We start from the raw sequence: 15,193 nt of genomic DNA on the forward strand, positions 1-15,193 counted from the left end.
CGTATTTTCTGAAAAGCGGTTAGATACTGAACGATTAAATATTTATTTTTTTGCAACATGAAAATCAAACAGTAAATATCCCATCAAGGTGACAGTAATAGATATCAACTAAATGGAAGTTAATACCAGATATATTGTTGGCCAATGTAAAACAAAACCTTACACTTTTAACTTTCTAATGCAGGTGAATTACTCCTCCCACAATAACACCATTTCTCTTTGAAGGTATAGGTAAATTTAAGAAACAGTGCTGGAATTATGCCAGGGATAAGACCTGGTACTTTCAAAGAGGACCCTCAGTCCTTCTTATAAGGAAAGGTGAGACTGAATTAAAATGCCCTCCCCACCCTGGGTTCTCACTGTAGAATTCCAACAATAGGAATACTGGGAAAAGTACTGTAAAGTCTAATTTAAATAATTTAAAAATATTCTACACTATCTCCAATGGTGTTTGTGGTCATTACTGGAGCAGAGTTGGACCCATTGGGTTGCATGGTGTAACTGAAATGGCTCTAATGGGTTCAGCTTCCACTAATAGGAACTTTGGAAACATAAGATCAGTCTTGCTTCACTGGGTCTAGGTAATTTCTTATGAACATGTAGAGACACAAGATCTATGATAAGAAATTTTTTGGATTGTCATTCTGACCTCCAAACAAGTTATGTTATTAGAAGAGATGGAATAAAACACTGGAACAGTTACATTTCAGGGGTGGCAGACGGATTGTTCTCATGGACATTCACCTGAAGTGAAGATAAGTAATCTCTGGCATTAGTTTATGTGCCTAGAAATCTTTTGGAGGAGAACAACATTTTATACACAGTGTCTCTTCCAGAAGATGCATCATAGCAACGTCACAATGGATACATACATACATACTTTTCTTTCCCTCTATTTACCAATGTGATTTAAGAAGATTAATCAGCCAAACAAAGGGGTAAGAACCAACTGTGTAATAAAGAACATGAAGACACTTGTTATTGTTGTTTGCTTTTGTAGCAGAATCATTCAACTCTAGAGATATTTTTAAATAGTTACTTTGATTTTTATCTTCTGATCTGCCACAAATTCTGCATATTTATTAAATACATATAGCCAATCAGTTTTGTTTCTGAGAAATGTTTTTTGACCTAGTTATAAAGGGGGGAAATTAATTCACTGTCCAATAGGCATAAACAACACAACTATTTAAATTCTTTCTGCAAAGTTAGGCAAATCAGAATCTCATTACTGGATCTAAAACTGCATGTTAAATAATTCCATTCAGATTCTCTGTGCAGCATTAAATCTGTGACTTGCATATAATGTTTGGTTATAAAACTGATCAGTTTATCCCTAGAGTTATAGTAAATGTGGTGAGACATTCATTTTTATACTTAACATTATAAGTAATGCTTAGTAACTCACTAGTATGAATAAGTCATTGAAAACAACCTTTGTCCCCTTCTCAACTTTACTTTTTCTCATGCTGTGCCATATGTTTGAAAAACCCTCTCCTTCCAAATGACCTCTCTTTCTCCTCCTTCAGATCTCTATCCATGGGCCTGATTTTCCATTGCATTCACTCTCATCCACTAGCATTTTCTACCCATTTCACATTAATTTTGCAGTGGCGTAAATGACTACACAAGATTCAGGACTACGGATTATCAGGCCATATGCGTTTAACAGAGGCTTCCATTGCTGATAAACATCAACTGCTTGCTAGGGTTACCATATGTCTGTATTTTCCCAGACATGTCTGGCTTTTTGGTTCTTAAATTGCTGCCCGGGAGGAATTTTTAGATATCTAAAAATGCCCGGGATTTTGCCATTATTATTTTTCCCCAAAGAAGTTTTGACCATTCAAGAAAGAGAGTGAATGTTGATCATTCGAGAAAAAAAGTGAATGTTGATCACTCGAGAGAGTGCCCACTTTCCCCCCCTAGCTCCCAGTGCTTGCGTCGCAGAACAGCTGTTTCGCGCAGCTGGGAGGGAGGATGGGGAACGTGGTGCACTCAGGAGGCGGGGCTGGGGCGGGGATTTGGGGAAGGGGTTAGAATGGGGGTGGGGAAGGGGTGGAGTTGGGGCAATGCTGGGGGTGGGGGGGGCGTGAGCAAATCCCCCCCCTTCTGTGGAGTGTGCTCTTTGTTGAATGTTCAAATATGATAACCCTACTGCCTGCTCCCCTCCTTATGATTTATCTTTAATTAAACACTGTGGAGCAGGATCCAACCATGTGCTTTGTAAAGCACATTCAAAGCAGTATTATGTAAGTATTGCAAAATAAAATGAATAAACTAATAATTAAAGGAAGTAACTAATATGTACTTTCATGACTGGAGGATTGAACAAGTAAGGTGTAAGAGCTGGTACAGAATAGCAGACTCTGAGATCCTGTAGAGGAGTACAGTAAGTCTTCTGTTGACTCACCCTAGGCTATGCTAAAACCCTATGTTAAAATTCTAAGTGGTCACTACTGAGTTGTGCTGGCAGACTGGTTCAATTAACTCCAACCATGATATAAAGCAGGGTGGGAGGACCTTTTCGGGATAGAAGGAACTATGGAGCTGGGAGAGAGAAGATCCTTAAGAGAACCCTAGGAACAATCAAACTGTGGTTGATACAGTGTTATTGCTTTTGTTTTACCAGTAGATCCAAGTGAAAATTTTTATTTGATTTTTTAAAATTTGTTTTTGGCTGAAAAATGTTGATTAGGTTGACAGAAACATTTAGTGAATTTGTCAATTTCAATTAATTGTTTTGGGTAAAACGAAAAAGGGGGAAAAACTTCAGAAATATCAGACTGAATTATTTGGACATTATCAAAATGAAATATTTCAATTTTTCTTGCTAGAATCACAAGGGGATTCAGGAGCTATTAACAAGACAGTGGAAGATGAGGACTTTCTGCCCAGTAGCTCCATTGTAAGAGCACTCACCTGGGATGTAGGAGACCCAGGTTTGAATCCCTACCCTATATCAGTGACTTGAAGTCAGGCTGCCTCTACCCCAGATGAGTGCCCTAACCACAAGACACTTGGCTATTCTACAGTGAGTCTCAATGAATCTCTTCTGTTGAATCAAAATACTTGAATAGTCATTGGGCTAGAGAGAAAGAGTGGGAATGACTCATAATTATTGCATGCCCTCCAGAAGGGGAACACCTGTGTTTCATCTTGGCTTCAATTACTGTTTAAAGATTTATGCAAAGTGTAACAGCATTAGCACAAGAGTTTGAGAGCACCTTACCTTAGAATACTCAATAGCCTAGTGGTTAGAGCACACACCTGGAAATGGGGAGACATGGGTTCAAGACCCCGCTTCCAAAAGGGGGATTCAAACTTGGGCCTCATTGCAGTTGGAGTTAATTACACTATAACAGGGTTCAAAAAAGAACTAGATACATTCAAGGAAGATAGGTCCATCAATGGTTATTAGCCAGGATGGGCAGCGATGGGCAGAAGCTGGGAATGGGCGACAGGGGATGGATCACTTGATTACCTGTTCTGTTCATTCCCTCTGGGGCACCTGGCATTGGGCACTGTTCGAAGACAGGATACTGGGCTAGATGGACCTTTGGTATGATCCAGTTTGTCCTTTCTTATGTTTTTACACCAATCTGCCTGCACAACTCTGCAGTGACCACCCTGAAGTTTAACATAGGGGTTTAGCACAGTCTAGGGTGAGTCAACAGAAGAGCTCTGCATTTATATACAAGCACATAGAGTATGTCTACAGTGCAACTGAAAACCTGTGGCTGGCTGGCTGATTTGGGCTCGCAGGGCTCAGGCTAAGGGTCTATTTAACTGTAGTGTAGATGTTTGGGCTCAGGTTGGAGTGGGTTTTTAATTGCAGTGTAGACATACACTTAGAGTCTGCTATTCCATAATAGCTCTTAACCTGGACATCTCAGGTGAGTGCCCTAATCATTGGGCTATTTGGTATAATAAGGGCTCTTCAGTTTTGTGACTCTAGCCTTTCATTTCCTTTGCTTTTATTTAAAAAGGTCAAAATACCCAACACAGAACATTTCATTTCAGGTTGAACAAAGCATTTAGTTCATCCTGAAACATTTTTTCCCCAACTTTTTTCAGTTCACCAAAATGTTGAAAAGAACTCAGTTTCAGTTGAAATCAAAACAATCCTCCCCACCCCACCCCCTTGCTTTTTGGAACTGATTTTTGTTGTTGTTGTTCACTGGCAGTTATTTGCACAGCTCTAGTTACCAATAAAGCCAACCCCCCAGAAAGGGGGTTAGTTTGGACAAGAACTCAGTATGCGTGTGCACTTGTAAAGGATCCAGCAGGGATCCAGCCCGTGCCAGCATTCGCTGTATTTGTACTAAACTTGCAGTCTTCACAGGGATTTACATGTTTCAAAAGGGTAGAACAAGTCTCATGTATTGAGATATTAAGTGTGTATCTTATAATAGACTATGATGGTACTACAGAGACAGGCCATTGATTTCCTTATAATTAAACCAGGCATTGACCTTTTGTTTTTAATCTTTCGTATGTGTGTTCATTTTGAGTCTAATCCAAAACTCACTGAAGTGGGAGACTTTCTAGTGGCTTCAATGCGCTTTGAATCTGGCCCTAAATCTTTCATTTTATCTACATACATATCTCACAGAGATTGTTAGTTTCTCAAGATGGTTTCATAGAGGATAACCTCAGAAAAATGGAACTACTAACACAAAGTTACTGGTATTCACAGGTCAGATGAAGTACTAAATATTAAAACAGTCAGTCAAAGATTCAGTCAGATATGTTATATGGGCAGTACAGATCTTAAGTATAAAACCACGATGTACCTCAGAGTATGAGCTCATTCCATTACTTTTTAGGAAATGGTGTGAACTCTCAAGATCCAAGAAGTGAAAAATAATGTTAGTGATTTAATTATGAATTTTGGTGAAAAAAGATACTGGGGAATCTTTAATATACGTTTTTTTAATATACGTTTTTAATATACGTTTTCAAACTCATTATCATTTCTCTGAGTCTCAACTGTTACTGATAGTGTTCTTTTTAGTTATCCTCATTTCCTTTTTTGAGAAGGTCATGTTTTTTCTCCTCAATATTTTTTGTTAAGCTTCAATGAACTATAATCGAGTTGCAGTCAAGTTACCAAATTCAGAAGTTTGATCTCAACAACTGATTTTTTTTAAATAAAAAAGGGGTGGAGCTTTGAGAAGAAGCTACTGCCAGGATACTAAATCCATCACAAATTTGCAATATACAAACAGTCTGACATACAATAGGTAAGATGTAACACTGGATTTTCAGTAGGTGAGCTATCACAGTTGAGAGCTATTTATACTGGTGTTTGTCCCTCTCTCAGCTAGTTTAAGTTTTCTTTTGTGGCAGTTGCCTCTTGTCTGTTGTAGAAAAGTTCAATCTTAAATTTAATAAAGTATGTAACACCTCCCCCCCACCCGCCAATCCTCTAAAGGTTTCAGGGGAGGGGAAAAAAGACACATTCCTTGTCAGTGTGTCAGAATAAATAACTTTTGAAAAATCTCATATGCTCCAGCATTGACAAGTATATGTCACCTGAACATCAAAGATGGTCTCACAAATGGCTATAACACTAAATAGAACTTACTTGCTGTTTTTGCAGCTTTAGAAATCTTCTCTGCAAGGGAAAAATACATGACATGTAGACACTAAATGCAAGACAATAAAATAACTTAATAGTAACTGTCAATCTCTACATGTTAATACAGACTCGAAAAACCTCAGCAATCCCAGCAGATGAATTCATTATAAGTGGTGATTACTATGTGCCCTTGAATATCTTCTGGTGATAATGTGATTGGATCAACCCTTTTTATACAGGAAAACATCTGAGAAATTACTGCAATCTACCACAGTAGGAGCAAAGGATAAATTATTTGAAAAATGCTTCCTTCAATAGAGATGGTAGTATAATTTGTTTGTATAAAGGATTTTTCTATCATGCTTAGTGATAATTTAAGTTTTCTCTGAGATTCGACCTCGACTGGGCAGCAAGCATAAATTTCTTTGACATGAGGACTTTAAGACCTCCCAAAATTGTAAAACAAAGATACAAGACTTGTTATTCTACTCCTGAAATGAAGGCTGCTTGTGAAGCTACCTTTCTATTGCTAAATATATTTGTTTTACCTAGAAAAGAATCACTCTTCCCATTAGTCTGAACATTGAAAAAATGTATGTTATATGTAGCTATTATCAGAGTTCATGGTCTTACTGTTGTAATCTCACCCTCCGTTTCTCCCTCACTGTATTGTTGCATTATTTGTAAATAATTAGAGTAAAATAATTATAATATAACAATGACCTATACAGTTGTTTAGCTTTTCAAACTCAATTGTAAATGTTAACACCTACAGGACAGTCTTATAAAATAAATGAAATAGTCCCAGTGACAAACTGGGACCTGGAGAGTTCTGAGTTTTCAGTAGTATTTGACTCTAGGTGTGTGTCTGAACTTCCCTGCTTGTGCCTATTTCTGTATAGATTGAGCAAAAACTACAGAGCCAAATATTCCTGAACTTTATGGAAGATCATCTTTGACATTTAGACAGGCCCATATCTACTGATATAATTTTTTTTAAATAATTGGTGTGCAGGTTTACTAAGGAATATAAGTTATTGTCTACTGCGAGTATCAATATTGCTTTTGCTTAGCAGGGTTCTGCTTAAATCCTTGTATATATGAATGTTCTAAAATTCAAGATATATACGGATTTTAAAATTGCTTATTGCTCTTTATCTGATTGCATTATAATATCAAGAAACAGATGACAGATTCAAATCCAATTCTAAGAACATGAAACTACTCTATTTAAGCTTTAGAGGCCAACAGAAGATTTCTTATTAAATTTTTTACATTATCCCAGAATGCTTAAATACTTTTCAGCTTTGATTATTCCAGTACAAAGTACTAGTATTTAATACACTGGGCTTAATGTATGAGCCTTAACTGGAAATACATAGGAAGCAGAACTGAAGCTCAAACTCATTATACGATCTTAGATTTGGTCTCAGATTTTAAATTCTTAGAGTTCAGCTAATACTGAAATACAAAACTGACAAATGTTTGTCTATAGTTCACTTTGATGTTATTTATAAAACCTTTATTTGTTGTCTGCAAATACACCAACAAACATTTGTGTTCACAAAAACAGTGGAAAGAGACAACGTAAAATACTTTTGTGATTATCTGTTTGTATTTATGGAAATATATTTGCACAGCCATCCTGAGACCTCTTTAAGGGCTAGGATTATCGAATCAGAGAGCAATAATATCATGTGACTAAACTGATCTATCACATAATGTAAACAAAGTGGTTACTAGAAGAAATAATCGTAGTAAATAAATTTTTGCATTATCCATAGTCAATGTAATTTTTGTGTAAGTGAGGGCTGTGGGCCAGGGCTCCAAATCTAGGGGCTTTTTAATACATTGACATGTTTTTTATCTTGAATTTGGAATGTTTCCCGATTTTATAATAATAATGAGTTTTTCCTGTTGAAGCATGTGGCTTGGTTTTACAAGACATAAGAAATAAAAAAAAATCATTAATGTCATTACATATAACTATGTTAAAAGAATAAGAAATTTCAAAAACCAAAGTCAGAAAGTGCCAGAAGTAAGGTAGCTTGTCCAACTTTCATTTGTCCCCCTGGTGTGCCTGCATTATGGTGCAGTCTTTAATTACATGCTCACATACTATTTTTTCTACAGGACCCCCTGCCTCATTCAGTGCACAGAAGGGATGCTGCTCAATTAATCAATATTTTCTCTCTCTCTTCCTTGTTTGGTATGTGACTGATGCCCCGATTTACGGCATGGTTTTCAACCCCTGTTCTGAAGATAGAAATATTAATTTATCATAAGTTTTTCTATAGTGCTCATCACGATAGTATTTAAGTCTTTCACAAATATTAATGAATTTATTTTCATACATCTCTGTGAAATGATGGGGAGCTGAGGCAAAGAGAGATTAAAGTCAAATCTCCTCCAATTTTCCCCTGCCCAATCTGAGTTTTCAGAGTACTTAGCATTATATAGCACCTCATATGTTCAAAGCACAACTCCCATTGACTTCATCTGTGAGCAGTCAGCACTTTTGCAAACCAGACCCGTAGGTCTTAGGCACCCAGAGAATGAGGAACACACAACTACTATCAATCTGGGAAAAGTTTAGTTTAAGTGACTTGCCCAGCATCACATCGGAACTCTGTAGCAGTGACAGAAGCCAGTTCTCCAGGACAGCATTCAGCTGCCTTAATCATGAGACTGTCCTTTCTCTTCCTGCAGTCCCCTTCCTTATTCACTACACACCTTCCAACATCTGCAACAAATACAGGTCCGAGAGGAAACAGTCTCCTTGACTATACAACCCTGATTCCCTCCCAGAGCATAGTCCAGGAGGCAGAGGTCCTGTCAAAAAATGAGTATGTAATCATGTACTTAATGTATATGTAATGAGTATGTAATCACGTATCATAAGGCATATGTACGAGTGAGCTGAATTAATATTGCAGAGTCAATTTTAATTCTAGCCTAAGATCTCTCTAAACAGCGTGGCTGTGCAGCAGCCTATTAAGCGCCATGCAGGCACCCAGGGCTGCGGCAGGGAGAGATGCCTCTCCCCCAGCCCCAGACTTGCCACGGTGAGGAGAGGTTCCCCTCCCCTGGCCTCAGCCTAGCCCAGCCATGGAGCTGCAGTGGCGGGGAGAGGCGCCTCTCCCTCCCAGCACAGTTGCTGCTGAGGGGAGAGAGAGCTGGGGTGGGGTGGGGGGGAAGCCTCTCTCCCAGGGACAGCCTGCACCCCAAACCCCTTATCCCCAGCCCCACCACAGAGCCCTCCCCACCCCAACCCTCTGCCCCAGCCCTGAGCCCCTTATTCCCGGGGCAAACTGAAGAAAAATTCGATCACCTGGGACTGGTCCTGCTTTGAGCAGGGGGTTGGACTAGATGATCTCCTGAGGTCCCTTCCAATCTTGATATTCTATGATTCATCCCGAGACCTGACACCCACAGGAGCCATCGTCAGTGCTGGAACCTTTATATCTACCAAACAGACCTCTGCCATTTGAGCTAACAGAGTAAGTGATAGCAGTAATAGGGTGTCATCCTCTGTGTGGTTCAGCACTAGATGGGGAGGAGACTCATACTTTGCCAGTGGCTTTCACAAAGATTTGCTGGCAGCAGAAGAATGGGGAGACTCAGGAATCTCGACTCCATTCCAACAATGGATCCTCTTCCCACTGACATTCTCCATCACCTGCCTGGTCTCAGTCTCTGCTCCTCAGACTTCTCAACCCAGTCCCAGTCCTTGCACAGGGAGTCCTATTTATACTCCTCTGGACTCTCCACGACCTCTTTCTTGGCTCCTCCTCCTAGTCTTTGCCTAGTTAATCCCAGTTCTTCATCAAATCTCAGGATTCCCTCTCTCCCACCAACTGGCTCCCAGGCCCTCTTGCCCAGCTCCCACTCCCAGTTTCCTTGCCAAGAGAGTCCCAGTCTCCCCCATCCCAATTCCTAGTCTCAGTTTCTGGATCCAGCACAGCCCACAGCAGAGCCCAGAGCTGCAATTGCAAGGAAATCCTGCTCAGCTCTAAGATAAAGAATGCCCAGTGTGGACAGAATCTTCAGGGAACTTAGTTTCTAACATTCAAGAAGTTTCTATTGAGCTGTGTGAACTAAATTTTCCCCCAAAGGCTTGTAACTTGGCCAAATTTGGGTGGATGTTCACATAGATGGCAAAAGACATCCCTGACATGAAACTCTCACTCCCTGCTAAATATCAAGTCCCTGCTTGAAAGCATGGGGATACAAGTGCTTTTCAAAGGATTCAACATGGGCAAACCAGTGTATTTCCCTAGCCACATTCTTAGAAATGGCTGAACCAATTTTGGCTGAAGTTTTTCACAAAAATATAGCCTGAATCAGGCATGGAGCATTAAAATTTTTAACCCAAATGGTTAAAGTTTGGCAAAGTTATAAGCAACTGAAAACAGGGTCTTATAATGGGAAGTGTCAGGCAACGTTAATAACTGGCAGCACTATGAGCACTACCTATATTTACGTGTTGAGCTGCAAAAGTGAGCATCAAATAATGAGGCCTGTTTTGCAACACAGATTTTATCTCCTGAATTTCTGCATCTCTTATTCAACTACAGAATTAGCAGGAGTTACAGTCTGTTTGTTGAGCCCAGGACTCACCATTCCCAATGAAAGAAGAACAGATATAGTCTTATGTGAAAGCCGATCAGTCCTGATGCAGCAAAGCATTTATACATGTGCTTAATTTTAAGCTTCTGAGTAGTCACATGGAAGCGGACCAGCATTCCATGTGCTTGCTTTTAGTTTGTTTTGCTTTTCCTTATTGTTCATTTTGTGTTCACTTGTCTTGCACATTTTGTTATAATTAAAAATATTTGACCTCGATTATAGACACCACAGGGTGTTTTAAACAACTTGGGCCAAATGTTGTTAGCAGTTAAAGTGGGGCAACCTCTTTGAAGTCCACAAAGTACAACTCAAGGTGGATTTGACTCCACAGTCTCTACTTCAGACAGCTATTACTCTCTAGTGAGATTAAAGGCTTATATCCTCAACTGACATGAATCAGTGTAACTCCACTAAACTCACATGCACTGATTTACAGCAGTCAAGGATCTGGCCACAAGTAGAACCAATTGATGACCTGTATTGTCATAGCACTTGTGAACCACAGCCATGGTCCAGGACCCCACCATACTAGGTGCTGTACAAACTACGAATAAAAAGCTGGTCCCTATCCCAAAGAGCTTACATGACAAGACACTGTAGGCAGACTTCTACTGAAATATCCCACCCTTCTTTACATTGTTTGCTTTACAGGGATAGATCCCCATCTTGAGAAACCAGGTGAATTGGACAGATGTTTGCTCATTCACTTGTGCTATTGAACAGATTTCCCAGGAGGAACGTATTTTTGTTCTAAATCACACATCTCCAACTTCATAACAGACCACTTGGTCTAAAAGGTAACTAGCTGATAATATGTTTGGGTTAAGGACAGAGATACAGTTCAAATACAGCAGTCTACAAATACATAAATATGGTCCTGATTCTGTCAGCTCTCCCCTTGTGAAGCTCCGGTTGACTTTAATGAGAATTGTGCACATAAAGAGCTTGCAGGGTTGGGCTCTCTTTAAAAATATAAGACTAAGGAAATATTGATTACCTGTTGTCAGGTTGTGCTGTCTTAGAATTTCTTTTACTGTTGGCATTGCTAAAGAAACACATTAGATACTAAGTAATGAAGTTTTAGCATTTAGGTAAAAACACACAATTGATAGGTTTTGAACTGGTTAACACTTTACAGTTTATAGAAACAAAACAGATCAAAGTGGATTTTGCAAACAAACTTTTTAAAAAGGGAAATTTCAGAACAAGGAAAACTGTGCTTCTGGATGTTAGTTTAAGAAACCTGCTTTATTAAAATATTACTAATAGCTGTCTTCAAACTGACCATTTGAATCCTCAAAAAAATATGCCCCATCATTTTGTTTGGACAGATCTCTCTCTGATTTTTGTGGATCAGTGTGTGAAGATCTGGCTTTAGGCGGGCCTTCCAGATCTGCACTTCTATGAAAAATTATCTCTGTTTAACTAGCACGAATATCCATAAATTGGTCTCCATATATGTGGTTTTATGCCTTTCAGTACCTTAGTCTGTCTGTCCAATGCTACTAATTATTTTACTTGGCATTACGTAAACCATCATTTCAGCTACAAATGACTATAGTGTTTGGTTGAACAAACCAGTGTTTGGTTGAAACTGTGGAGCCCAAACAGCTTAGCCAGCAGGTATGTGATCAGGAAATGTTTTACATGAATGATAATTATCTCGAATTGCAAATGCAGTCACCACAAAATATACAGGTCAGCAATTCAAAATATCCCATGCACTGAGGAGATGGAACCTACGCTAGCTCCAAATATGCTGTCCCAGCACGCAGCATTATGGCACCCGGGAAGGGACCACTACACTCCTATGTAAATACAGTGGCTGGGAATCCTGCAGACAGGCTAATGTGCTACCTGTGGAGGGCCACATTGCAGCCTACCTCCAGGTTCGAGGTGTTGATTTCATCCCTCCCCCTAATACACAGAAGGCCCTATATGCTGAATTACTTTGCCTTCATGTGCAACTCTAGGGCTTTCCCCTACACATATTAGAAAGACTAATAAAGCTCTCCATTCTAATCCACATAAAACCTGATGTTCTCATTTTAAATTACTGCTTGCGGAGCTTCTCTTCCCTTTATTACCTTTGGCTTTTCCCTCTTTGGGATGTTTCTTCTCTGTTTTTTCTACAAAGGAGAAAGAAATATAACAGTTTAGGGAAGGGACAATTTAACTTTGTAACAATCAGATTATCAAGGTCAGTCTTCAGTTGAAACTGGGGCAAACTTTTCAGAGATTGTTTCAAACAACACTAATAAGAGTTGTAACATTCACAACAAGGACAATGAGATTACTACTATGGTGATCTTATATCACACACACACACATACCCACACACTTCTCTAATAGTTGGCTTTTACCTTCTCTTTCCTTTGCAGCCTTTTCTGTTTTTTTCTTGGCTAGAAAGATTTGCAAGGAAATATCATTAACTAAGAGGCCTTTATTGGGGATTCTATTTTGGACACCTAGAGCAAATTGAGCCCTGGTGTGACTATTAATGTTCCTAAATTTACAGCAGGGATAAATCTTGCCCATTTCAATGGACTGTGGGTCTAGAGCACTATATTATTTGTATTAAGCTTTACACCAAACAAACATACTTGTCTTAGCATGCTATATGTATATGCCCTTTTTCAGCATTCCTTTTCCAACCCCCCAGAATACAGCTAGTTAGTTAAGACTATTCTCAGCTAAGCGCACTGAAATTAACTACAGTGGATAACTGCAGGCATCTGCACCATTCCAACATTCCCTGGTGAGTACAGCAGAGATCTGGCAGTATGCCTTAGAACTGTTCATTTTCATTCCATATGATCCAGCCAGCTGTAATAAGGATTCAGTGTCTCTTGGTGCATGTGCTATCTGATTAACGCAAGATGGCTTAATGCTAATCACCTCTGTCTAGCTCACCCAAACACACACACTTTAAAATAAATACAGTGAATACAAAAGTGAATACAGTTCATCAGGCCAGATTCTCAACAGCTGTAAACTGGCGTAGCACTAATGATTTCAGTGGAGCTATGCCAGATTACACCAGCCAAGGATTTGGTTAATCATGTTTAGTGAGGTTGTGTTTCACTGGTTTACTTTGCTAGATGCTAAAAAACATGGCCTTAATGAAGGCACTGGATTTATGGCTTATTACAACAATCTGTAACACACTAACCCCCTTATTTCCCTATGACTACAGAGGAGTTAATGGGCCACTTCACCTTGAAGGGTCCCTTAGAATACGTGGTTTCAGAGTAACAGCCGTGTTAGTCTGTATTTGCAAAAACAAAAGGAGTACTTGTGGCACCTTAGAGACTAACCAATTGGGTTAGTCTCTAAGGTGCCACAAGTACTCCTTTTGTTTTTAGAATACGTGCTAACTACTTTTGCTAAACTATCTGTTCAGTCTCCTATTTGGCTGTGACACTCTTAGTACCTTTCCCAGACCGGAAGAGGAGTTCTGTGTAGCTCGAAAGCTTGTCTCTCCCACCAACAGAAGTTGGTCCGATAAACTATATTACCTCACCCCCCTTTTCTCTAATATCCTGGGATGAACAAGTCTGCAACAACACTGCATACAACTGGTCCTGTCTGTTAGACATTTCAGAGAAGTGTAAAATTTACCTGCTACTGTCATTTCAGATGCTGGTTCTTCAGAAAAACAATCAGAAATAAATAAATAAAAATGAAGAAATTCAGGCTTGATGTTATTTTATTTTTAGAAGTTGACAGTTTTGATAGATCTTAACTTTCAACTGCAACTATCTTCACAGGATATTAATTTGGAAATAAATAAATCCATGCAATGGACATGTACACAGAAATTAAACAGTGAAAGCTGCGAATCCTACCCTTTGAAGAGCTATAAGCCAACATGCAGATACTGTGCCAATGAAAGCTTTTCTGACCAGTAAGTATTTAAATGGGATTCTTTTCAGATAAGCACTCAAGGTTATAGCTACCTAGCATCTTTTTTTCTGTAAAGCGTGTTTAAGTTTAAGTTTTCACCTCTGCTGTCCTACCAGCCATGTACCCTAATTAAGGGCTCTGACACTGACCTGCTGTCTGACCTAGGACAAGTGCCTTCACCTCTCTGTACCTTTTCTTTCCCCAAACTATCTGCCTTGTCTTTTTAGACTGTAAGCTATTTGGAGCAGGAACTGTCTCTTGCTATGTGCACCTTGCACAATCATTTGTGGTCCCTAGGCACTGCTGCAAAAAAAAAAAAAAAAATACACAACAGATACAATAGGCCAGCTCCTTAGCTGGTGTAATTTTGACATAGCTCCAGTGAAGGATCTGCACCAATTTACATAGGGCCAGATTAATCTGTTGTGAGCCCCCCACCCCTACTCCACCCTGAGACCCTGGCCCTGCTCAGCCTCTTCCCCCTGAGGCCCCGCCCGCTGCTCACATGGGGGTGGGGGAGAGCAGAGAGGAATGAACAGAGGGAGGGGGGAAGAGAGGAGTGAGTGGTGGGGTGGGGAAGGGGCCACAGTCCAGGCACTGGGGCGCCTTCTGAGTGAGGACCCGACGGCATGGCACCATTGTAAACCCAGTACTGAATTTACATGGTTTGAGACCTGGTGACTGGAAAATGAAACTCTCTTTTCCCCTCTGTTTCATTAATGTTCATTTTATCCTATGGATTTTAAGATAAGATAAGAAAAGACAGAAACCCTGCATGCCAGACAGAAACGTAATCCCTTTTAACTAGAACAGTACAGAACTGGATGCATTCAGGTTGCAGGGATATATATAAACTTTTCTTAAGGTTCCACTTTGGGTGAACTATCACCTTTTGCTTCAGCTGAAAATGATGTGTTTCATCTGGTGGCCCTCTGTATCATAAACAGGATTGACCAAAAGTTTTCCATCAAAACTGTTTTTTTTTTGGATGGAAAGTTGCATCTTCAACTAAAACTTTTTACAAAAGATGTCCATTTTCTTTAGAAAATTTGGACTTTGTTTAAAAACTGAACA

General features: G+C 39.5%; 1 protein-coding gene across 36 annotated transcripts in view; it reads right to left on the bottom strand.

Annotated features, from left to right (window-relative positions):
- TRDN (triadin) overlaps positions 1-15,193 on the bottom strand; it is a 312,608-nt gene that overhangs the window by 12,186 nt on the left and 285,229 nt on the right. For 24 of the 36 annotated variants that reach the window (XM_075126696.1, XM_075126709.1, XM_075126708.1 and 21 more), the window contains 5 exons: positions 13,835-13,861; positions 12,577-12,615; positions 12,301-12,342; positions 11,211-11,258; positions 5,591-5,620 (listed from right to left, as the gene is read on the bottom strand). In XM_075126696.1, coding sequence (XP_074982797.1) covers positions 5,591-5,620; positions 11,211-11,258; positions 12,301-12,342; positions 12,577-12,615; positions 13,835-13,861 — 186 coding nt within the window. The remainder of the gene's footprint in view (positions 1-5,590; positions 5,621-11,210; positions 11,259-12,300; positions 12,343-12,576; positions 12,616-13,834; positions 13,862-15,193) is intronic. The other 12 variants (XM_075126701.1, XM_075126693.1, XM_075126695.1 and 9 more) reach the window with 3 other exon arrangements.

Source organism: Caretta caretta, chromosome 3 (genome assembly GCF_965140235.1).
Source record: "Caretta caretta isolate rCarCar2 chromosome 3, rCarCar1.hap1, whole genome shotgun sequence".
Lineage (NCBI taxonomy): Eukaryota > Metazoa > Chordata > Testudines > Cheloniidae > Caretta > Caretta caretta.